This window comes from Lampetra fluviatilis, chromosome 31, assembly GCF_964198595.1.
Source record: "Lampetra fluviatilis chromosome 31, kcLamFluv1.1, whole genome shotgun sequence".
NCBI classification, from domain to species: domain Eukaryota; kingdom Metazoa; phylum Chordata; class Hyperoartia; order Petromyzontiformes; family Petromyzontidae; genus Lampetra; species Lampetra fluviatilis.
In genome coordinates, this window is record NC_136305.1 from 5402551 (window position 1) to 5428857 (window position 26307).

Below are 26307 nucleotides of genomic sequence, written 5' to 3' on the forward strand. Positions count from 1 at the left end.
GACGACTGCTTGCGTTGTGGCCGAAACGTCGTGAGAATTATTTTATTATGTTTTATTTTTCTTATTTTATTATTTCCCTTCTACGTGACTTTACCGAAAGAACCAAGAAGATGAATCACTGCAGTCACGAAAGAAGCTTTAAATCGAAATCCAATGTGATCGCGTTTACAATACAATGTGGATCTATGTCATGACACCTCCCCAACAAAAAGAGGTGGACAATCCCCCTTGGCACACAGGTTTTTGGGAGCTTAGCTACGCATCTTACAATCATCCCTTACGACGCAGTGCCCCCCGACGGTACCGATGGGGTATTGATGGTGCCTCGACTCATACTCAAGCCTATGCTCCAAATCTGACTCCCAACTTTATGTTCCAGAGGGGGGCGGGGCGGGGCGGGGCGAGGCGGTGGGGCACCGCTTAATTCTGTATTAGCACGTGCTGGCAGACCACGTGACACCTTTTTGTGTCGTCACATTGCGTCGTCACCTTTTCCCGCCGGAGCCCAAGCGCCCTCCACTACATATTTCAAAAAAAGTCAGCGTCGACGTCGACCGTGGCAAATTGTGCCGCGTGCCGAAATCAAGTTCCACGCAGCAACATCGGTGGCCAGCTCTCGGTGCAAGTCGATTCCTGCCACCCCGAACAAGGAGGCCGATTTCCAGATTGCACCGGCGTGGTGAAGTATGGTCAAATGTACTGTCCCACGAGCTGCAACTCACGGGGTGGTGGAGGCCTTCATCCAGCAGCGGAGTGACGAATGGACTTCACGTGAGGAAAATATTGGTGCAGGTTTGGTGGTCAATAATAATAATAAGAAGAAATTATGTTGGCAATGTGACGTCACTTTTGGTGAATTATTAAAAATACATTTACATTAAATTGGGGAGGGGGTCTGCGTGACGTCAGCAGGCACACTGCGTGACGCTGCCGCATGCGGGTGACATCACAGATGTGACGTCACCGCTCACTTGCCGTGCAAAATATATGCATTATTGCGCCCCCCCCCCCCAAATACAAAAGTCTATTGTTATACTTGTTTTCTTTGTGTACAGGCCGGAAGCTACCCACACGCTAAATTTCAAGTTTGTTGCATGTGTCGGGAAGTATGCTAAACATTTCGAACAGACACACATATTCACAAATTTCCCTTTTTTATATATATAGATTATAATTATTACATTTAGTGCATTAACTGCGAAAGGTATTAAAATATAATGCACGTTCATTTAACCTCATTCGAGACTAAAACATTGCACACCTCCTGACTTTCTTATTCTTAAAAGACACCGGTGGAACCATGAACCACATCAGGACATCATCATGACCAGGCCTAAGCGCCACAACTTTCTTCATGAAAGGAGCATTGAAGACACGAGCCACAGAGTAGTGCGATTGTGGCCATGCAACTATTTTACCTTATAGTACACCCACAGAGATACATGAAGATGCATAGAGACTCATAGAGACGCACAGGCACTCATAGAGATACATTAAAGACACAAGCCACAGCAGTGCGACTGTGACCATGCAAGCCAAGCTACGGACCGCACAGTAAACCCATAGAGACACACAGAGAGACACACAGACACTCATAGAGGTTCCTAGAGATATATTCAAGACGCCAGCCACAGCGATGCAACCGTGGACATCCAACCTGCCAGCTACGGACCGCACAGTGAACCCACTGTGGTGGTCTGCGCTGCTTCAACGAAGCAGGAAGAGCGACACGACACGAACTCTCGCTCTCTGCTGAAGCCCTCTCGTCGTAGTGAGCAGCAGCGGCAACAGACCTCGACATTGGCATCGAACTCCGGAGCAGATGCGCATGAATCTGATAGAATTACGAAAGTGTGCACATTCTGAACATCGGAAAACGCCCATAAACGACATGTGAATTTCACAGTCACTCGCAGAACTTTGCATGTGGACGTTATTGCGACTGACAACTCCCGCAAGACGAAGCCACGCGACCGCGCACTTTCAAAAATAATTATCTTGCGCAAGGGCATTTTGCAACAATGAGAAACAAGGAACTTGGCACGAGCGGAAAGTTCACTAAAATTGCATTAAATATAAAATAAAAATAATCCGGCGGCAATTATCGTTCCACAATCATCGGCCTTCCGCCAAAAAAGCCAATTTTTGCTTGAAATTAACGACGCCTTGAGTATTCATATTTTTGTCGTCGATTTTTTTACGAACAAGTTACATTTACAAAATGCGAATTCACAAACGCGTGAATAGATCTGCTTGCGTCAACGTACGGTGCCCGGAGTACGTGGATTACGTACAAATATGAACCGGGAAGTGGTTGTCACAAAACCCACGACCGCCCATGTCACTCAGCGCCGCATCAAGGGCCCATCTCAGATACAATTTGTTTTTCATTGCGGTGAATGGTACAGCGGTCCTCAGGTGGCTGTTGGGATGCCCCCCCGCCCCCCCGCCCCCCCCCCCCAGGGTTATTGACCGATTAATGAATGAGTAGTTCTTTCGGTAAAGTCACGTAGGTAAAAAATAAAATTAAAATTAATAACAAATAAAAACAATAACATCACGACGTTTCGGAGGCAACACAAGCTTCCGTCTGCAGGTGAAACTGTCACAGCAAAAAATCTGTATCAAGCGCTGTGACAGTTTCACTTGAAGACGGAAGCTTGTGTTGCCTCCGAAACGTCGTGATTTTATTGTTTTTATTTTTTATTAATTTTAATTTCATTTTTTACCTACGTGACTTTACCGAAAGAACTAAGAGTATGAATCCTTGCAGTCACGAAAGCTTCAAATCTAGAATTAATGAATGAGTGCTAAACATGGGGTAGGAAAGCGGAGCACCCGGAGGCAAACAACCTGTCCCCTTGCAGATGGAACAGATGGACGAATCTAAATGTGGCTGTACCGCCTTCTCATGTGAGGCCAAGTTGTGGCACCTCAACATTGCCCTCGGGACGAGGAGTTTCGCAACGTGTGTGCGGTTCGTCAGATCCTGGTTAACTGCATCCGTCTCTACTAAATCAAATGCCCTTTGCATAGTCTACCCAGGCATGATGCCATTAGGTAATCCGATTAACCTCTCTCTCTCTCTAAATATAATTCTATTGATAGTACACATATGGTCATTGGTAAAACATTTAAATATATTTGTACTGAATATATAAATCCAGCATGAATCCAGCTTGTTTTTCGACTTCGTCTAAGACAGTTTTTTTGCTCAGATTTAGCAAGACCTTCAGCTGAGATATTAAATGAATGGGTGCGTACAAACACGTGTGTTTATTTGTTTATGTTGCAATTATTATTCTTATTAAAGTGTTTGCCACAAGGTGTTTGGATCACATTGCAACACAACATCCTCCGGGGTTTCCCTCCTTGCATCCTCCGGCAGTTTGGCATCGTAGACAGAATTCCACATTCACATCCACTCCCACCATCTGTTCCATCACTTACTCGTGGCCATGGACCTAGCCCAAAGAGGACCCATTACCACCCCCCTTTTAACTCACGAAAATCCTCGTTCTATGACAGAAATTTGGACAAAAGATGAGACGAGAGAGTTTAGTTTGTTGTCCTTACCCCGCACTTCCGATAATTATTAGCACGGTTGGCTACGTACGGCGCGAAAGAAGTTCAAAATAAATAAATAATACACCGTGAATATCATTACCTCTGTACCCGTGTGCGGCACTAGTCAAAATGTATTGGGGGTGGTGGGGAGGTAATGCTAATTTCTACTTGCCCTGAAATTCCACATTCCTATGCCAGGTCCCGATCTCTCCCCCCCCCCACCTCTCTTGTGATTGCGTGATTAAGCTGCACGTGTACAGCTTAATCACACACGTCGCCCCCTACAAACAAACAAACAAACCTCGACATTCACTTCCGAAAAAACTCCCTTATTAACCCCCCGACCCCCCCCCCCCACCAAACGCAAGTTGACAAACCCCGCGGCAACACGGTTTTCATTTCAATCAAGCGAAATTAAACTTCATGGACACCCCCCATCCTGCCTGCCCCCCCCCCCCCGCCCGTGGCCCCACCAACCCCTCCGCCAGGGTCAACCCGTGATGGCCCGGCCTGCGCGCGTCGGATCGCGACATTCAGCGACGCGAGTGAATTCGGGGCCATTCACGGGCTACTCGCTGAGAATTAGCGGCGGAAATTCCGTGCGATTAACGCCTCCGTTCCGGTGCCAGAACCCCCCACACCACCCCCCCACACACCCCCCCACACACCCCCCCCACACACCACCCCACACACACCCCCCACACACCACCCCACACACCCCCCCACACCCCCCAACACCACCCACACCACCCCACACCCCCCCACACACCCCCCCACACACCACCCCACACACCCCCCCACACCCCCCAACACCACCCACACCACCCCACACCCCCCCACACCCCCCCACACCACCCACACCACCCACACACCCCACACCACCCACACACCCCTCACACCCCTCACACCCCTCACACCCCTCACACCCCTCACACCCCCACAAGATCCCCCACAAGATCCCCCGTATAGCCTTAACAGACTGAAGGGGCAAGTGCTGCTAGCGAGCATCTATGAAGGCCGGCACGGCACACGAGGGGGTGGGTGGCCAGCACCACGCCCGACCGCCTTTGTCTCCCCAGTGGCGATGTTTACACACCGCACCAGGTACTCATTTGAGGCTGAGTCGACCTAGGGGAGGCCCAGGACCGGTTCAGATAATCGTCACTGGTGTTGGCCGTGAGCGGGAATTGAACCCGGGTCGCCAGGTTCATAGAGCAGAGCGTGCTAACCGCTACACTACCACTCCCCCCCCCACACTCCCCCCCCCACACTCACCCCCCCTCAAATGACAAACCACAGCCTCCCTTGCCAGCCCTCTGCCACTGCGGTGTCTGTGCCAGGAACTCATTATTCAGTCCGTTGCGACATTCTGGCCGGAGGAATTAGCCGCCCGCGCTGTTTATCTTTGCAAGGTGCAATTTGACGATGGGGGGGAGGCGGGGTGAGGGGGGGGGCTGTCGATGCTGGGTTGCAACCGGAAGGTGAGGAGAGTGTTGGAATGAATGAACACTTTTATGCGTAAAAAAGGGTCCTGATGGGCCAATAACTCTGGCAAACAAGAACGGGGGGGGGGGGGGGGGGGGGCCTTGACCCGATCCCTGCTAATAAACCTCGAGTTTTTGTCCCATGCATTGGCCAGGAGGACTGAGAATTTTAGCGATAAAAATTGAGCCGGAATGGTCCGGAACGGTGGTAATTACGGGAATTGTGTTGGTCACCACATCCAAGCACCTTGGTTATTTTTCTGCCCTCATGATATCGCCTATAACTGTTACGAACCTGTTCGTATGGTTATAGCAAGATAGGGCGATGATGGATCGGCGGCATCTTGTATTCTAGTGGTAGTGCCTTACGCCGATGATCCCTCGTCGCAGCCAACCTGGCAGCGTTCCCATCACGGCGCCTCATTGGACAGTTGGTGGTGGTGGTGGTGAGAGGGAATGAGCTAAAGGAGGTGATTACAATTTTCACTCGACGACTCAAATTCATCCCAGCCCTCATCTCAAACAATAACTATACTTGCGTTGTGAAAGCGGTTTAACTATCCCGAGTGTACATACATGTACATGTTTTGGACGAGAAGGCCAGGCTAGGGGCCGTCCAAAACCCACGAACCCGCGAGGTGGCCCTGATGTAGTGCTGTCAGTGGTGCTGGTGGTGGTGCTGGTGATCCAGCAGCTTCTGTTTGACCGCAATAGAGTGCGGCTAACCGGGCACGGCACGGGCTAGCGAAGAGATGGAGCTGATGCTGTACGGGAGGATGTGGAGCTGAGTGGACTTGCCGACGACTGGTTACCCTATACCAGCGCGGTCAAGATCGGCCTCGATGGAGGAGGCTCGTGAAGGACGCTGCTACCGGGCAGTTGGAGGCAGTCGCCCTCCAGCAACAAGGGAGGGCGGAGGAGCGACGCTCACAACAACGAGCGGAGCGCCGGGCGGCTAAAGTGCAGCAAGTTGGCACAGTGGGGGGTACATCAGGCGGTGCATCTGCCAGTCATGCCGGTCAGTCAACCCATGGCACCTGGGGGTTTGTCCCGTGACCTCCCGTCAGCGAGGGCCTTCGACACTTCCAGTGGCCTCAAAGTGCACCTAGCCTGGCACAGGCGCCGTGGTGACGTCACTGTCACATAGTGGCGAATGGCGGTGTTGGTCATCCAGGATGGGTAATTCTTGAAAAGAGATTCGAGAATAGTGCACATTTCGAATGAACGCCCCAACCGTGCTAATCGGAGGTGCATTATTGATTCTATGGGTAGTGATCGTGGATGGGCAGTGTGTATGTTGAACTTCTTTCGCACCGTACGTAGCCAACCGTGCTCACCGGGAAGTGCGGCAGCTTCAGAATGAGAATTCACTTTCACAAACCCCTTCCGAGTTTGATCCACGGTTCCCGCACGCCGTTTTTGTGTGTTTTTGTGTGTTTTTGTGTGTGTGTCTTCAACGAGATCGCGACACGCACGAGGGCTCTGTGCAGAACGGCCCCCTCCAGAATCCCTACCCCTTCCCTGCAGGGCAGGGACGAGAGCGCCGTGCCCCTGGCTCGTTGACTCTCACCACCTGTGGCGAATTACTTCCGAAAAGAAATGGAAATGCCGCGCCTGGGCGTCGCGGGGATAGCGAGTCAGTTCGCACGACAGCCCACGGTGGAACTCCCCACGCAACGGTTGCTCGCTGTTACTTTCACTCTATGGTTCTTTCGGTAAAGTCACGTAGTTGCGGTCGACACGTCGTGATTTGTTTGATTTTTTTCTACCTGCGCGACTTTACCGAAAGAACCAAAGAGTATGGATTCCTGCAGTCACGAAAGCTTCAAATCAAGATTGACGTGAAATTTGTTGATTCGGTGATTCTTTTTTTTGATTGGCTTACCCTTCCTGTACGTTGCACTCCGATGTTGTTTTCGTTGTTGTTGTTGTTGTATTTTTTGTTGTTGCTGTAACATTCTGAGCTGACCCTACCGGAGTACCGGACATCTGCGAAAAAAAGCTTCATAGCTCATCGGATTCCTCCAGTCTAAATAAATATTCTGATTCTGATTCGCTCTGCCACGGCCAGTGTCCTCTGTGCATTCCTCAGACTCGGCTCCCTCGCACAATGGGTGTCCGTGCCTGCTGTTGTGCTGCTCTTCTGTTGTGCTGCATGAATGTTGAACTTCTTTCGCACCTTACGTAGCACACCGTGCTAATCGTAGGTACGGGGGGGGTGTAAGCTAAACAAACTAAACACAAAAAGCACTTCTTAAGACAATTCATTTGTCAATCTAGATGATTTAAAAGTGCAAAGCTCCAGTGCCTTTCTAATATCGGAAGGAAGAGCGTTCCAGACGGCCGCAGAAAGTGCGCGATGCAGTGACCGTCTTTGTTTGATGGCTAGCCAAAAGCCACCGCGCGGATGATAGGAGTTCGCTTTTTTGTGTTTGGTTGGCTACGCACGGTGCGAAAGAAGTTCAATATACGTACACGCCAATGACTAGCACACAGACAGAGTTAACCCATTCAGTTCATTCATTGCTTGAGCACGAACATCTTTTTCGATTTAAACCTTTCGTGACTGCAGGGATTCATCTTCTTGGTTCTCTCGGTAAAGCCACGTAGAAGGGAAATAATAAAATAATAAAAATTAAACATTCTTTTTATTTTATTATGTTTTATTTTTATTACTTTATTATTTCCCTTCTACGTGACTTTACCGAAAGAACCAAGAAGATGAACAACATTTTTTATTTTCTGCTTTAAAGGGACACGTGTCTTTGAAGTGTGCAATGCATGCGATCGAGTGCATGGGGAGCAGTGGTGCAACGTTGAGCGCCCTGTTCTGCAAACCCGACCATCCGAGTTTGATGCCAGCTCACGGCCAACGCCGGTGACGATTATCTTAACCAGTCCTGGGCTTACCCTGGGTCGACTCAGCGTCAAATTAGTACCTGGTGCGGTGTGTATAAATATCGCCACTGGAGATACAAAGGTGGGCAGGCGTCGTTCAGGCAATCCACCCCACCCCCTCGTGTGCCACAGTGCCGGCATTCTTAGTTGCTACTCGCTAACAGCGCTTGCCCCAACAGTCTGTTGTGGCTACACGGGGGACCTTTGTCTTTGTGTGTCTGCGCCAAGTTGGCCCTCGCACTCGTCCTCCAGTAGCAACAACTGTTGAGAGCTACAACAACAACGACAACAACAACAACAACAACAACAAAAACTACTCGCAGGTGATGACATTTCGAGAAAGACTGGAATTGGATTTATTTTTGGGAGAAAAAAAATAATAAGCCACAATCTAAAAATGCACAAATCACGTTGAGAATTCCCCTTTCGTGTGAAGCCACAGCGACTGCGGCTCGCTATCGGTCGCCTGCCGTCGTGAAATCTCCGCCACTTAAAGCCAAGAGGTGCATTGTTGGGGGTGACGGGACTGCCATGGGTGGGGCTGTGCGTGCCAGACGTGCAACGTAATGACGCTTAATCGTCGCACTTGACCACACGATAAACGCGATGAGAGCATTACGTTTTATTTTTTCAACTCCACCTCGGTAGAGGGTGACACGGACAACAAGCGACGCCGATTGCGTCGAGGGGGGCAGCGGTGGCACGGCGGGTTGGAGCACCGCGCTACGAAATCGGGAAATGTTGAGCTTCATTTTCCCCGGGCCGCGATGAAAACTTCAGTGGCGTGTGATATCCGAACTGGTCCTACGCCCCCCCCCCCGACCCGCTACCACCACCATCCCCCCCTCCCGCTCCGCACTAACCAGCGTGGTGAAGTATGGTCAAACAATCACCCCCGTGAGGTCGCCTATGTCCCCAGTAGCAGATTGATGAAGGGTGGGACACTCCTGTAATCTTCATTATAATTACTACAACTACTACACACTGTTGGAATAGTTTCGTACTTTATATAAAACGACAGTAATTCTGTTGCTTAATGTTCCCTCGGCAGCATTAAGTAGGAGACGTTTCGTTACATTTCCGTCCGTCCGATATCGAATGAATGGGTTGCAGCGCACTCCGGTGGACAATTGATGGAATTTGTGAAGAGAAGGTTTTTAATTTATTGTATGTTTTTATTCAGTGGGGAGTAGAGAACGCGATGGGACGTTGCAGATGTTGGTCCATGTTCGCAGAGCAGCAATCGGGGGTGCCACTTAAGGTCGCCAAAACTTTCGTGGGGCCGATGGATTCAGGTGAATTACACAATTAGCCCCCCACCACCCCCCCCCGCCCCCCGCCCCCCGCCACCACCCACACTCGTCTCAATCTCGGCTGCCACAACATTTGCCCGTTTGCCCTAAGATCACGACGGCTCGGTCACGTTCTCAGAATGGACCAAGGTTGACCGTATAACCAAAACAAAACATTTTCTCCAAAAGACGGACAACCACCGGGCAAACGGGACACCCGGGAGACCTGAGGCCCACGTGGCGCGAGACCGCGACGGACGAGCTGGCGGCAACACGTTGCCAAGCGCAGGGAGAAGTGGAGGGAGCTCATCGCGGCCTTTGTGTCCCACAGGGGATGAAAGGGAATTAACTAAACTCGCAATCTGCCCGTTGTTGGCCGCCGACCGCAAAAGAGAGACGGGAAACCGGGCGGCAAAAACGTCGTTGAGCCCGGTTCAGTGATTGTGCACCGACCCCCCTGAATGAAATGACTGCGAAATTCTGAGCTCGTGGACCTAACGGGAGAAATCCGCCCTGTGCCCCCCCCCTCAATCACCATCGTCTCCGTTTGAACACCAGCAACAGCGATAACCAATGAGAAAGACGCAGCGGCTCGATCGGCCGCTACAAACCCCACGACGGCGACGACCACGACGGTGACGATGATGTCAACGATCACGCTCTCTCTCTCTCCAGGGTAGGGGGCTGTGCGGCAGCGAGCGGGGCGACCGACGTTTCGTTTGCGTTCGTGCGCTGCTCTCTCTCGAGGGTGGGGCGAGCGCGGGGACCTCAGAAGAGGCCTTTGTCTCTCTTCACGTTTTGCTGTTTCCACAGCGGCAGGCCGTAGAACGCTTCCCTCCTCATGCTCAGCACGCGCTCAAAGTCGTCGTCGGAGAGGTAGATCTGGGGGGAGGCGGACGGGGGGGGGGGGTGTTAGTATGCACGTTGAACTTCTTTCGCACCGTACGTAGCCAACCGCGCCGATCGGAGGTTGCGTCGTGCAGCGGTTGGCGCCTTTGCGCTTTAAAAATCCCGATCGACTCGCCTGAGTATGGAGTCCCAGTAATGTCTGAACAACGTGATCATCGATCATCAGTGGTGAATTGTATCTGAACTGCTTTAGCCCACAGGCCTCGTCGATGAACCACGTCCCAATGAACGCACGGTCTCGCCTTGAGCTCCGATTGACTCTCACACGGAGCAACAACATGCTCACCGTGGCCTGTACGATACTTGAAGCAGCAGCGCATCAGTTTTATTCACCTTGTACGTATGTATGTTGAACAACAAACTATGAATCTCTGCATGAGTCTGTGGGTCTCTGCGTGAGTCTATGGGTCTCTGCGTGAGTCTGTGGGTCTCTGCGTGAGTCTGTGGGTCTCTGCGTGAGTCTGTGGGTCTCTGCGTGAGTCTATGGGTCTCTGCGTGAGTCTGTGGGTCTCTGCGTGAGTCTGTGGGTCTCTGCGTGAGTCTGTGGGTCTCTGCGTGAGTCTGTGGGTCTCTGCGTGAGTCTGTGGGTCTCTGCGTGAGTCTGTGGGTCTCTGCGTGAGTCTATGGGTCTCTGCGTGAGTCTGTGGGTCTCTGCGTGAGTCTGTGGGTCTCTGCGTGAGTCTGTGGGTCTCTGCGTGAGTCTGTGGGTCTCTGCGTGAGTCTGTGGGTCTCTGCGTGAGTCTGTGGGTCTCTGCATGAGTCAGTGGGTCTCTGCGTGAGTCTGTGGGTCTCTGCATGAGTCTGTGGGTCTCTGCGTGAGTCTGTGGGTCTCTGCGTGAGTCTGTGGGTCTCTGCGTGAGTCTGTGGGTCTCTGCGTGAGTCTGTGGGTCTCTGCGTGAGTCTGTGGGTCTCTGCGTGAGTCTATGGGTCTCTGCGTGAGTCTGTGGGTCTCTGCGTGAGTCTGTGGGTCTCTGCGTGAGTCTGTGGGTCTCTGCATGAGTCTGTGGGTCTCTGCGTGAGTCTGTGGGTCTCTGCGTGAGTCTATGGGTCTCTGCGTGAGTCTATGGGTCTCTGCATGAGTCTGTGGGCCTCTGCGTGAGTCTATGGGTCTCTGCGTGAGTCTGTGGGTCTCTGTGTGAGTCTATGGGTCTCTGCGTGAGTTTATGGCTCTCTGCGTGAGTCTGTGGGTCTCAGTGTGAGTCTGTGGGTCTCAGTGTGAGTCTATAGGTCTCAGTGTGAGTCTATGGGTCTCTGCGTGAGTCTGTGGGTCTCAGTGTGAGTCTATGGGTCTCTGCGTGAGTCTATGGCTCTCTGCGTGAGTCTGTGGGTCTCTGTGTGAGTCTATGGGCTTCTGCGTGAGTCTGTGGGTCTCTGCGTGAGTCTGTGGGTCTCAGTGTGAGTCTATGGGTCTCTGCGTGAGTCTATGGTTCTCTGCGTGAGCGAGCGTTACGCACCTCCTTGACCTGGGCGTCCACCCCGCTGGGCAGCTGGTCGGGCTCCTTGTTGAGCAGCAGCTCTGGAGCGTAGAACTTGTCGGCGACGGGGATGGGCCCGGTGGCCCACAGCGCGTTGGGCGAGCCGGAGGGGCCGTCGCGCGTGGTGATGTTGCCCGTGTTGACCGCCGCCGCCGCCTTCTGGACGCTCGCGCGCTCCTCGGCCGCCGCCAGGTTCTTGACGTTGGTCACCTGCATCTCCTGGGGGGGGGGGGGGGGGCGCGCGAGCACGCACGAGCACCACGCGCGGGGTGAGGGTGGTGAGGGTGAGGGAGCGCGCTCGCGAATCATGGGCATTGTTGAGCGTGTTACGGAGCCAACCGTGCTCAATCGAGGTGCAGGGGAAGGAGAGCAAACTATGGGTCTTTGTGTGAGTCTATGGGTCTGCGTGAGTCTATGGGTGTCTGTGTGAGTCGGTACATGTATGTATGTATGTTGAACTTCTTACACACCGTACGTAGCCAGCCGTGCTAATCGGAGGTGAGGGACAAGGACGACAAACTAAACACGAGAAGCAGTTCTGAAAAAAATGAGTTTTCAAGCGAGATTATTTAAGAGTGCACACCTCCAGTGGCTTTCCTAATATGTTGGAAAGGAAAGAGCGTTCCAGACGGCCCGCAGAAGCGCATCTGAAAGCGCGCGATGCAGTGGCCGTCTTTGTTTGACGGCGAGACAAAAGCCGGTGCCGCGAGTTGGTCGTGATGATGGCCAATCTCCTGGTTTTCTGAGCGTCAATTTCTGGCAAAAGTGGCTTTGCTGCTGTAACCATGTCAACATGTTTAACTCGAAGTCTTGCAGCACCACGTCCAGCGTACAGGTGGCGATCGCGCCCTGATGAAACGCACCAAAAGGCGACCGGAGTTTGAACTTACAATAAGCAGTCTCCCCCCCCGCCCCCCCCGATCCTCCTTCCCTTCCTCTCTCAAAATCTCACCTCTTCACTGTCGCTCATTCCGTTCCTCGTCGCATCCCCCTGCCCTTTCGTGATGCCTAAGGACCCCTCTGTCACTGTCACTCATGCCTCAATCCTCGTAGCATGCCCCTGACATCGACATCATTGTACTCATTGTGTCGTTAAGCTGTGTCAAGCCCCTTGAGTGAAGGCACTCTATAATTATAAACTAGATTAGATAGATCACCTTTCACTCACATACAGAACCATACACTGACGTGGCACCCATAAACTCACACTGAGATCTATAGACTCACATGAAGACCCATAGACTCACACTGAGACCTATAGACTCACACTGAGATCTATAGACTCACATGGAGACCCACAGACTCACACTGAGATCTATAGACTCACATGGAGACCCATAGACTTACACTGAGACCTATAGACTCATACTGAGATCTATAGACTCACACTGAGATCTATAGACTCACATGGAGACCCATAGACTCACACTGAGATCTATAGACTCACATGGAGACCCACAGATTATCACTGAGACGTATAGACTCACACTGAGATCTATAGACTCACACTGAGAACCATAGACTCACACTGAGACCTATAGACTCACACTGAGAACCATAGACTCACACTGAGAACCATAGACTCACATGGAGACCAGTGCCGGATTATCCTAGTAGCAAAAGCAGCATATGTTATGGGCCCCGCACTTTCAAGGGCTCCGTGATAAATGCTGTCAAGATATCAATTCCGGTTCAGTGATTCTGCACTTGCTCTATTACTATAGTACTATACTGCCTTCAGTTTTATGAACGACTGGGTGTTCGACTGGGTGTTTAAGGTTAGCGACTGGTCGTAATATCTGGCTGTATAGCAAATAAAATAATACAATTACTTTACTATGAAAGTTTAAAAAATTGTGTTTTAATATTTACGTGTTTTTGCATTTAGGGCACCTTTATAACATATGCTACAGGCCCCGCACTAGCTTAATCCGGCACTGATGGAGACCCACAGACTCACATGGATATCCACCGACTCACACAGAGAGCAACGTGAGGGAGACATCATCGGCAGTGACAAACCCCTCGGCTACTACTCCTGACGCAATTGCCGGGCTCAACCACGTGGCGCTTGCCGCACTAGTTCGGTGTTCTTCACTCGTTTCCATCAGAGGGGGGGGGTTATTTTCGACGATAAGACATCGTCAGTGTGAGGGCTGCCACACCATTTGAAAGCATGGGGGGGGGGGGTGCTTTCACAAGTTGTGTATTGTCGGGTGGACCGCGCGTCAGGGCCCGCGCTAAAGGCCACCAGGTGCCGCCTGTGGCTCGTGGTGGCCTGGCAATGCTCGAGATCAACGCCGAGCCATGCAAGAGAAGTGGCGTCTGCAGTTCTGTTTCTGTACCCCCGTTGCGAAAAAATACAAACTCACCGCTGTGATTTTAGTGATGGCAGCGACGTCTCCGAACTGGGCCTTCAGGTCGTCGTACGACTTTCCAGACTGAGAACAAAAGAAATCGACAACGCTAACGGCGGCGTTACCGCTGCTTAACGCGAAATTACGAGTCACGCGCAAATCAAGCGTCATAACACGAATTCTAGATTTGAAGCTTTCGTGACTGCAAGGAATCATATTCTTAGGTTTTTTCGGTAAAGTCACGTAGGTAAAACATCAAAATTAATGAAAATAAAATAAAATAAAAACAAAAATCACGACGTTTCGGAGGCAACACAAGTCTCCGTCATCAGGTGGGACCGTCACAGCCGAATTAGCTGCATCAAGTGCACTTGATGCAGCTAATTCGACGGAGACTTGTGTTGCCTCCGAAACGTCGTGATTTTTATTTTATTTTATTTTCATTAATTTTGATGTTTTACCTACGTGACTTTACCGAAAAAACCTAAGAATATGTCATAACACGAGTCCTACTAAGGTTGTACGAATACAATATCACATCTTTTGCTACTTTGTGGCTTTTAGCAGTCGTGGTGCTGTAAGGCTTTCGGTGTACAACTCGCGTTGTACATTCAGCACGATGTCCAACGTTCCACTCCGCGTGTGCCCCGGGTGATGAATCTTCAGCGTGTCTCTATCGAGCGCTGGTAGTAATAATAACGTAAAATAACAACATCGCGAAAAAAGCGCGACATCAACAACGCCGACAACAACAACGATAACAACAACGACAACAACGACAACAACAACGACGACAACAACGACGTACGCTCCACTTGAAGCTGTCCCAGGCCTGGAACCAGCCGGTGAACGTGGGGGGCTCGTAGCCTTGCTTGACGACCAGCACCGGCGTGTCGCGGTCTCGCCCGCTCGGGTGCGTGTCGATGTACTCCTGCGCCAGGCGAACCGCCTCCTTCCTCTCCGTGTCCGTCGAGCCCTTGCCGATCCACAGGAAGATCTGCCACGCACGCGCGCACGCACACGGAGGCTTTTGTCTCGCCATCGAACAAAGAACGGGCACCGCGTCACGCGCTTTCAGATGCGCTTCTGGGGTCATCTGGAACGCTCTTCCTTCCGACATTAGGAAGCCGCCGGAGCTCATTTCTTGATAAATGGTTTCTGTGTTTAGATTGCGTGGTTGCCCACGTACGGTGTGAAAGGATTTCAACATACATGCAAAGACAAAGATCCCCCGTATAGCCTTAACAGGCTGTAGGAGCAAGTGCTGTTAGCGAGCACCTATGAATGCCGGAACGGCACACGAGGGGGTGGGTGGCCAGAACCACGTCCGTACGAATACAATATCACATTTGAGGCTGAGTCGACCTGGGGGAGGCCCAGGACCGGATCACATAATCATCACCGCTGTTGCTGGCCGCGAGCGGGAATCAAATTCGGGTCACTGGGTTTGTAGCACAGCATGCTAACCGCCACACCACCACTCCCCAGACATGTGCACGCATCATCATCCGCGTATCTAGTCGTGCGTGTGCAAATCAGTTACTGAGTATTTTATGCAAATACATGCGAGTTAATTTCCTACCAAGGCTTTCACGGCCAATGTCATGAATCATACGTGCGAGTTACGCTTGATCCCCATTCAACTGACGAGGATGTTCTAGAACAGCTTCAGGAGGAGAGGCATTTCATGAGAACAATCCAGATCAACAATCCAGAACTATCCAGAAGAATCCAAAACAACCATCCAGGACTATCCAGAATAATCCGGAACAACGGAGAACCTGGAGAACAATCCAGAACAACCATTCAGAACCATCCACAACAATCCAGAATTATCCAGAACAATCCAGAACAACCATCCAGAACAATTCAGAAAAGTAAAAAAACACGTGGGTGGGGCAGAATTTTGCAGATTGAAGAGGGCTTGGTGAAGGAAGCACGGGTGGATGGTGGCGCGTCGCGAGGTCTGAAGCTTTGTTGGCAAACCACCGACCGCTTTGGGAACCCCCGCGACCTATACCCCTCGTCCCGCGGCGAGCTCGGCTCACCTGGTCCCAGGTGTCGAGCAGCATGACGTCGTCCTCGTCCAGGTCGTCCTGCGAGAAGTCTGTCACCTCGGTGGCGAAGAAGCGGCCGGTCTGCGTGGAGCACTCGAAGAGACGCGGCTGCACACGCGTCTCCTCCTCCTGGAGCCTGCGGAGGTCGCGGGGGCAACGGCGGCGCGGGTTCAACCGGGGACACGGAATCAAAGACAAAGATTCCCCACCCCCGTATAGCGTTGAACAGACGTTTGGGGGCTGTTCGCTAGCAGCTATGAAGGCCGGCACGGTGGCGCGGGGGGTGGGTGGCCGGTCACCACGCCCGGCCACCTTTGTCTTCCCAGGTGCTCATTTGAGGCTGGGTCGACCTAGGAGAGGAGGCCCAGGACCGATTCGGAAAATCAGAATCAGAATATTTATTTACGCTGGAGGAATCCGATGAGCTATAAATCGCTTTTTCAGAGATGTCCAGTCGGGGCACGGGGTAAGAACGTTATGACAGCAAACAGTTACAAAAACATGATCGGAGTGCAAAGTACAATAAAGGTAAACAAATCACCCAAACACATACAAATGAAGCTACACCATCCCCATCCTACCAAGCAAAAGCCACTGAGGTATTAACTTATTTTTCAGAAGCAACCTGGCAACAGTCTCCCGGCGTGCTATTTTCATTTTACTAAGTAAGGCCCACTGAGCTACATAGCTCTTTTTCAGAAGCGACCTGGCATGGGGACACGGGATTGTTACCCGGCATGCTATGCCGTGTCACACAGCGCCACGGGCTGAATTGGTCTGGGAAATGTTTCAGTTCTCGGAGAAGCTCCCGGCACGTGGAGCGAAACGTCAGACGCCGACGCGCGACGCGCGTCACCCGACCCCGTCTGGAGGTGGCGACCGCTCACCGCTTGTCGTTGGCGTAGGAGGACTTCCCTCCGAGCTGCACCCAGAATTCGGAGGGCTCGTGACCCTCCATCACCGTCTGCTTGTCTCCCTTCCACAGCAGCTCCGCCACCGTCTTGGCCATCTCACGCTCGTCCCCGCTGCAGCCCTGGTGGACCGCACGCGTGCAGATGAACGCAGACGCACACACACGGAGATGCACGCACGCGCAGACACGCAGGCGCACGCTGACGCACGCAGATGAACGTACGCACACGCACGCGGGATGAATGCACACGCACGTACGCGCATGAACGTGCCCGCAGACGCACACGCAGATGAGCGCAAACGCACACAGATCGGCGTGCACGCACACACACGCGCCCACAGACGCACGCGGATGAACGTACGCGCACACACACGGACGTACACAGAGAGACGAACCTTCGGGCCGTCGGGACATTTGGGGGGGTTTTTGAGCCTTCGTGCCTTTGCAGGTAAAACCCCCCCCCCCCAAAGAAAACCCACGCAACCCGTCGCGACAACAATGTCTCACCTTGCCGCACCACAGGTAGCACGTGTTGGTGGTCTTGAGCACGAAGACGTCGTTGGAGTTGAGCGCGGAGGCGCGTGCCGGCACCTCGATGGCCTTGGTGGTCATCTCGTCGTTGCCGCGCACGTGGAAGAGGCGCACGGGCGGCTCGGGCTCCTTGCGGCTATCCCGCGACGTGCCGCCCTGAAACCCGCGGCGACGGGACGGAGACGCGCACGCGCGTGAGTACGAACGCGTGAGTACGAACGCGCGCGGTGCGTGCGGTGTTAGCGTGCTGCTCTACGGAACCCGGCAGACCTGGGTTCGATCGTTCCGAACCAGTCCTGGGGTCTCAAAGTGAGCACTAAAACTGAAACCTGTGTTTGTTTTACCAGGTGAGGCCCACTGAGCTATGTAGCTCTTTTTCGGAAGCGACCTGGCCACAAATGATAGCTCGACGAAGTGGCTGGTTACGTGGACATCTATAGCAGCCAAATGCTCTAAAAGCGAGTTGATTCTAAATGTCGAGGGGAAAACTGGAGGATTCGTAGAAAAATCCCCGCCACCACGGGCAAAGTAAGAGGGAAAGAGACACGCACAAACTCCGAATACACAAGCAGGCGTCGTCAGGGTCGGGATCGACGCCGCAACCTCCCGCATACCGGGCGAGGTAGTCAACATCTCGCACCTCGTAAATGACGAGCTTGCCGCGGAAGATGGTGAGAAAGTGCCGCGGCTCCTTGCCCATGACGACGCGAACCTGCACAGCCTCGCCGCCGTACTTCCCGTCCAGAGCCACCGCCTGGTACGCCGAGGCGGTCACCTCGTCCTTGGTCGCGTGACGGCCCTGTGCCACAACCACGGCAACCGCACAGAGACAAAGATCCCCCGCCACGTGTAGACTTAGAGAGACTGATGGGGAAAGTGGTGTTTGACATCCGCAGCGCACCGCTACCTCCGCAGCCAACAGGACTACCATGACAGGCACCACAACCACCACCACGTCCACAGCCACCACCACCACCGCCACCACCACAGCCACCACCACCACCACAGCCACCACCACAACCACCAACACAGCCACCACAACAACCACCACAACCACCACCACAACCACCACCACCACAGCCACCACCACAACCACCAACACAGCCACAACCACAACCACCACCACAACCACCACCACAACCACCACCACAACCACCACCACAGCCACCACCACAGCCACCACCACAGCCACCACAGCCACCACCACAGCCACTACCACAGCCACCACCACAACCACTACCACAGCCACCACCACAACCACCACCACAGCCACCACCCCAACCACCAACACAGCCACCACCACAGCCACCACCACAGCCACCACCACAACAACCACCACCACAACCACCACCACAGCCACCACAACCACCAACACCACAGCCACCGGAGACGAAGTCGCTCTTCAGGCAGAGTTCAGGGGTCATTGAGGAGACCGGCTGGTGATTTACGATGGATGAGCTGATGATGATGATTCGTTATACGATGGTGAAGATATGATGATCGTGATGATTATTATTTATAAGAGACATGATGATGGTGATAAACATACGATAATCATGATCATAGATGATGACGAACATGTGATGATGATGTTTAAATGGTGATCAGGATAATGATGATGATGATGAAAGTGTGTGGATGATGTTGATGATGATGATTATGCGAATCACAATTAATACATCATGATAATAACGATTATGGGAAACGTCATGGTGACCACGAAAATGATGGCAATGAACATGATGATGATGATGAACACGTGGTGATACTGCTGCTGCTGCTGCTGTTGAAGATGGTCATTATGCTGATGCTGATGATGATGAACACGTGGTGATACTAATGCTGAAGATGATCATTCTACTGATGATGATGCTGATGAACACGTGGTGATACTGCTGCTGAAGATGATCATTCTACTGATGATGATGCTGATGAACACGTGGCGATACTGCTGCTCAAGATGATCATTCTGCTGATGATGCTGATGCTGATGAACACGTGGTGATACTGTTGCTGAAGATGATCATTCTGCTGATGATGCTGATGCTGATGAACACGTGGCGATGCTGCTGCTGCTGCCGCTATCAACAAGCGCTGTTTACCTGCCACATGTAGAGCATGTAGGAGGGCTTGTTGTTGCGCTCGTAGGTGTAGAGGACCAGGTAGCAGTCACCGCCGTAGAACTGGCCGTGACGGCGCTTGTCCACGGCCACCATCTCCAGGTCCTCGATGCGCCACACCTGGGAGGGGACGGTGACAATAATGACAATAATGATGACAACGATGATATTGATGACGATGATGACGACGGTGATGACGACGATGATGATGACGATGATGACGACGATGATGATGACAATGATGACGATGATGACGACAATGACGACTATGTTGATGATGATGATGACAATGATGGCGATGATGATGACAATGATGACGATGATGATGACGACAACGACGATTATGTTGATGATGATGACAATGATGACGATGATGATGACGACAACGACGATTATGTTGATGATGATGATGACAATGATGACGATGAGGATGACGACAACGACGATTATGTTGATGATGATGATGACAATGATGACGATGATGATGACGACAACTACGATTATGTTGATGATGATGATGACAATGATGACGATGATGATGACGACAACGACGATTATGTTGATGATGATGATGACAATGATGACGATGATGATGACGACAACGACGATTATGTTGATGATGATGATGACAATGATGACGATGATGATGATGACAACGACGATTATGTTGATGATGATGATGATGACGACGATGACGGTGGTGATGGCTTCGTCGGAACACTTTTGCTTATGTATTGTATGTATGTTGAACTTCTTTAGCACCGTGCGTAGCCCACCACGCTGATCAGAGGTGCGGGAGGAAGAACAACAAACTAAACGCAAAAAAAAGTTCTAAAGAAATGAGTTTTCAATCTAGATTATCTAAAAGTGCATAGCTCCCGGTGGCTTCCGAATATCATAAAGGAGAACGTTCCAGACGGCCGCAGAAGCGCATCTGAAAGCGCCGCGCGTTATGGTTACCGTCTTTGTTCAATTGCCAGCCAGAAGCCACTGCTGCGAGGATCATCGAATTAGTCCACTCTGTTCATGAACTTAACCTGCCTCACTCTCAACACGAGCATCGCTAGCTTCCGCGCAATCAGATTTTGCGGGTTATCAAGTTCTTCCGACACGTGCGTCGAGGAGCAGTGGCTACAATCTCAACGAGCCGAGTTCGATTGCCGCTCATGGCCAAAACCGGCGAGGATCATCTGAACCGGTCCCGGGCCTCCCCTAGGTCGACTCAGCCTCAAATGAGTACCCGGGTGCGATGTGTAAACATCGCCACTGGGGAGACAAAGGCGGCCGGGTGTGGCTACTGGCCACGTCACCAGCTCATCTGCCATGCCGGCCTTCAGCAGTGCTCGCAAACAGCACTTGCCCCGATAAGAAGGTCGAGGTTACACAGGGGACCTTTGTCTCTTCTGTTGTCTGTGCGTCACCTCGGTGGTGCCGGTGCCGTCGTCCACCATGCGCTGCTCGGCCGCGAGCTCGGGGCTGGCGTGAAGCATCTTGGCGTCGAACTTCACCTGCTCCACCTTGGCTGCACGCGCACACACACACACAAAGATCCCCCATATAGCCTCAGCAGACTGTAGGGGCAAGTGCTGTTAGCGAGCACCTATGAAGGCTGGAACGGTACACGAGGGGGTGGGTGGCCAGCACCACGCCCGACCGCCTTTGTCTCCCCAGTGGCGATGTTTACACATCGCACCAGGTACTCATTTGAGGCTGAGTCTACCTAGGGGAGGCCCGGGACCGGTTCAGATAATCGTCACCGGTGTTGGCCGTCAGCGGGAATCGAACCCGGGTCGCCGGGATTATAGCGCAGCGTGCTAACCGCTACACTACCGCTCCCCACACACACAAGCACACGTATGGAACAAAGACAAAGATCCCCTCTATAGCCTTAACAGACTGTAGGAGCAAGCGCTGTTAGCGAGCACGGATGAAGGCTGGAACGGTACACGAGGGGGTGGGTGGCCAGCACCACGCCCGACCGCCTTTGTCTCCCCAGTGGCGATGTTTACGCATCGCACCAGGTACTCATTTGAGGCTGAGTCGACCTAGGGGAGGGGGGAGGCCCGGGACCGGTTTCAGATAATCGTCCCCGGTGTTGGCCGTGAGTGGAAATCGAACTCGGGTCTCCAGGTTCGTAGCGCAGCGCGCTAACCGCCACGCGGCCGCTCACACATGCAGGCACAGACATTATGAGACAATGCACCAACTACTTAGCATTCAATGATTTTTGTTGCTGTTGTTGTTCATGTTGACAGAGGGTGATGGCGGCTGTGGTCGTGGTAGTACCGTTGGGCAAAGTTGTTGAGCGGGTCCGGTACCGTTGGACCAACGTTGGTCCAAGGTTCCTCGTTTGCTGGGGTGCTGTTGATGGTGTTGACAGTGGCGGTTGGTGGCGGATGTAACGGCATCACTGTTGTTGTTGTTATTACAAACCGATTTTGCCCACTGTGTGGGTCTTGCCCAGGCCCTGCGTCTCCCCCCTTCTCCGTCCACTTCTGGAAGAGCTGCTTGAACATTGGAGACTCTCCCCCATCGGCGAGCGCCCTCCCACGCTGGTGCTCGAGGGGTCCCTTGGCCTTGATGAACTCCTGCAGCGAGAGAACGCCGAGGCCAATCAGACACCACCCAGAATGCGATCGTGGCATCTCCTGCCTGATCGCATTGCAGCGGACCGCTCTCCTCACTCACCAGCACACGGATACAGCAAAGGGTTCCAGTCCCTTTATTCACACACAGCTCTCTCCTCCTTCATCCACAGCTCTCTCCTTCCTTCATCCAAAGCTCCCTTCTCCCTCATCCACAGCTCCCTCCTTCATCACACAGCTCCCTCCCTCATCCAATGCTCCCTACTTCATCCACAGCTCCCTCCTTCATCCACAGCTCTCTCTCTCTCTCCCCGTCACTCCTCCGACGTCTCCTCTTATCCACACGGCCCCCTCTCCCGTTCACATCCCCCCCTCCGCTCATCCACCAATCCCCTCTCTTCATACTCCGGGGTTACTGCCCGGTCGACTCGGTGCAGGGATGGGACATCAGCGTGTAAGGGGGTAGGGAAGTGCCGACGCCTGTGAGGGACTGTTACGGAGGACTCACACAATAATATTACACACCCCCCCAACGCCCCCCCCCCCCCACGCAATTGCTCGCTCACGCCACTACTGGCGGACGCGCCTCCACTACGGCGAGCTCTTAGAGCTGCGTTGGCACAGGGCGGGCCGTGCCCACCACTTTATACCCCACCCGCACGTGCCCTTGCCCTGGGCGCGCCTGCTTGTACTCCTCCTGGGTGGAGGGGCTGCGGTGAGGTTCACGGAAACTCGCACCGGACGTTTCCGACCACCCGCGCCGGGAGAAGGGTTTCAATCTGCCGCTGGGGACTTCTTCCTCAACTTCTACCCAGCCCCCCGCCGGTTAATGGTTGGTCTCGGGGCAGACACGTGACGTCGGTCGGACATGCGACGGTTTTTATGTGCCCGATGAATATCCTTCAAATGCGAAGGTAAACATCGTGGCGATAACACCCCGCGCTGCTCCTGACGCGGTTGTCTGGCGCGACCGCCTGAATGTGTACTTGTGACTGTTGCTCTGTATCTACATCAGCAGCCGTACGACAAGCAGAAGAGGAGGATGGGGGGGAGGAGGAGGGAGGAGGAGGGGGGGAGGGAGGAGGAGGGGGAGGAGGAGGAGGGAGGAGGAGGGAGGAGTAGGAGGAGGAGGGAGGAAGAGGGAGGAGGAGGGGGAGGGAGGGAGGAGGAGGGGAGGAGAGGAGGGAGGAGGAGGAGGGAGGAGGAGGAGGGAGGAGGGAGGAGGAGGGGGAGGAGGAGGAGGAGGAGGAGGGGAGGAGGGAGGGAGTAGGAGGAGGAGGGGGGAGGAGGGAGGAGGAGGAGGGAGGCGGAGGGGAGGAGGAGGGGGGAGGAGGAGGGAGGAGGAGGAGGAGGGAGGAGGAGGAGGGAAGGAGGAGAGAGGGGGCGCGGGAGGAGGAGGGAGGAGGCTTCACTCACCAGGGGCCCGGCTCATGGCCCCCTGGCGCTCCTGCTTGGTGGCGTTTTTCCCCTTCCACACGTAGATCTTCACCCCTCCCTGGTCCAGGATGTAGCTGTCCTAAAACAACAACAATAACAACAACAACAACATTAACAACAACGCCAATTCTGGCTAAATCGCCTGATGAAGCTGGATGTGACCAGCGAAACGTCACAGTACTCGAATTGTAAATGTTGTCAATTTACTCTCCAACACATCGGTGGGCTGAAGTAGTAGCTCATTGCCAACGTTGTGTTTCCATTGACAAGCATTACTGATTGGCTGTGTGGTGGTGGGTTAACGACACGAATATCCACGTGATCTAACCCTCCAAATAAATTCTAGATTTGAAGCTTTCGTGACTGCAAGGATTCATATTCTTAGGTTTTTTCGCTAAAGTCACGTAGGTCAAAAAATTGTTTTATTAATAAAAGTAAAATAAAAATAAAATAAAAATCACGACGTTTCGGAGGCAACAAATAAACCTTTATTATAATAGAGTCATTCAAACGACGAACGGTGGTAAGAGCACAGCCCCGTGGCTCCTTGCTCACTCCGCTGCCAGCAGAAGTGGCCTCCGCTCGAGGCAGCTCCGGAGTGGTGTTTGGCCTACTCTTCCGTGCGGGCCAGGCGCCGTCGAAGAGGTGGGAGTGCCAACACTTGACCCCACCGCACACGCGGTCTGCCGATCGAATAACTGTGGCGGTAGACCCGTTCATGGGCCCTGCCGTGGTGGCGAGATGCTACCTCCGTCGCCCGGTATACAGGAGGTCGTGGGTTCGAACCCGAACCCGATCCTGACGCCTGCTGCTGTATATTTGGAGTTTGCGTGTCTATATCCCCGTGGATTTTTCTCCGGGTCCACCAGTTTCTCCCTCGACATTTTGAAACGTGCGCTTAGAATGTTTGGCTGCTATACATTTCCAACATGATAAAAGCCACTTCGTTGAGAGACCACCTGTGGCCAGGTTGCCTCTGAAAAAGAGGTAATAGTTCAGTGGGCTTTATCTAGTAAAATAAAAAAATAGAATAGTTTTAAATAGTTTAGTTTATACAGTACTGCCGGGCATGCAGTGCGTGTTCTCGATTCCCTCTCACGGCCAACACTGGTAACGATTATCTGGGCCGGTCCTGGGCCTCCCCTAGGTCGGGCCAGCCTCAAATGAGTATCTGGTGCGGTGTGTAAACATCGCCACTGGGGAGACAAAGGCGGCCGAGCGTGGTTACTAGCCACGTCACCAGCTCGCGTGCCGTGCCGGCTTTCAGCGGTGCTCTCCAACAGCACTTGCCCCAACAGCCCGTGAAGGCTACACGGGGGATCTTTATCCGTGTCTCTGTATGCTTAAAGGCTTTTACTCCTACCGGCCCTGTCAGTTTTAAAAGCTGAGCTCGGAGGCGTCATATTTCCAGGACCAGTAACACAATCGGAGGAAAACAAACAACATTCAATTCCCTGCGAGTTAATTACCCATAAAACGAACACTATGATTGTCAAACAAAGGCGGGCTGGTGGGGCGGGGAAGTGGTAGAAGGCATTCATCTCTTAATGAAATATCCAGTTTCATTTCCGTGATCCACGGTGCCACCGACGCTCTATTTGTAGATATCTCTCGCGGTCTGTCACGATGGGTCGGGGCTTTGTTAACTAAGCGGAGATTACGTCTGGGGGCAGCGGTGGGGGGGGGGGTCTTTCTGTTCTAGATTTGAAGCTTTCGTGATTGCAAGGATTCATATTTTTAGGTTTTTCGGTAAAGTCACGTAGGTAAAAAAAAAAATTTAGAAATTAAAAAATTAATAAAAGTAAAATAAAAAATAAAATAAAAATCACGACATTTCGTGCCTGGAAGGATTCATATTCTTAGGTTTTTTTCGGTAAAGTCACGTAGGTAAAAAAAATAAAAAATACAAAATAATTTATAAAATAAAAATAAAATAAAAATCGTGCTGTGACGGTTCCACCTGAAGACGGAAGCTTGTGTTGCCTCCGAAACGTCGTGATTTTTTTTTTATTTTACTTTTATTAATTCTATTTTTTTTTTACCTACGTGACTTTACCGAAAAAAACTAAGAATATGAGTCTCTCTGTGTCTGGCAAGGAGGTCGGGGCGCAGCGGGGAGGCGCTGCAGTGATGTCCACGCGGTGGATGCCGTGGGTCCCGACGTGCGAATTCTGAGCCGTGCTACTTAACCCGTCAGAGAGCCGAGTTCGATTCCCGCTCACGGCCCCCAGTATCAGTGACGATTAATCTCAACCGGTCCTGGGCCCGCTCCCCTAGGTCGACTCAGCCTCAAAGTGAGTACCCGGTGCGGTGTGTAGTTAACATCGCCACTGGGGAGACAAAGGCGGACGGGCGGGCGTGGTGTTGGCCCACCCACCCCCTCGTGTGCCGTGCCGGCCAGCATAGGTAACTGACTATAAACTATTTTTATTTTCCCAGGTAATGCCCAATGAGGTATGCAACTCTTTTTCAGAAGGGACCTGGCAACAAATGATAGCTCAATGGAGTGGCTTATCACGTGAACATTTATAGCAGCCACATACTCTAATCGCGTGTTTCTAAATGTGGAGGGGGAAACCAGAGAACCCCGAGAAAACTCCACGTGACCACGGGGAGAGAGGCACGCAAACTCCAAATACACAGCAGGCGTCAGAGTCGGGATTGAACTTACGACCTCCTGTA

General features: G+C 52.5%; 1 protein-coding gene across 1 annotated transcript in view; it reads right to left on the reverse strand.

Annotated features, from left to right (window-relative positions):
- Positions 1-9316: 9316 nt before the first annotated feature.
- Positions 9317-26307, reverse strand: part of LOC144943580 (villin-1-like) — a 33446-nt gene continuing 16455 nt past the window's right edge. The window contains 14 exon segments of the mRNA XM_078871183.1: positions 9317-10123; positions 11605-11844; positions 13998-14066; positions 14791-14979; positions 16031-16175; positions 16927-17072; positions 17460-17639; positions 18124-18282; positions 19586-19723; positions 21025-21125; positions 22037-22082; positions 22084-22188; positions 22994-22995; positions 23605-23704. Of these exon segments, the coding sequence (XP_078727309.1) occupies positions 10010-10123; positions 11605-11844; positions 13998-14066; positions 14791-14979; positions 16031-16175; positions 16927-17072; positions 17460-17639; positions 18124-18282; positions 19586-19723; positions 21025-21125; positions 22037-22082; positions 22084-22188; positions 22994-22995; positions 23605-23704 (1734 nt within the window). The 3' untranslated portion in view covers positions 9317-10009.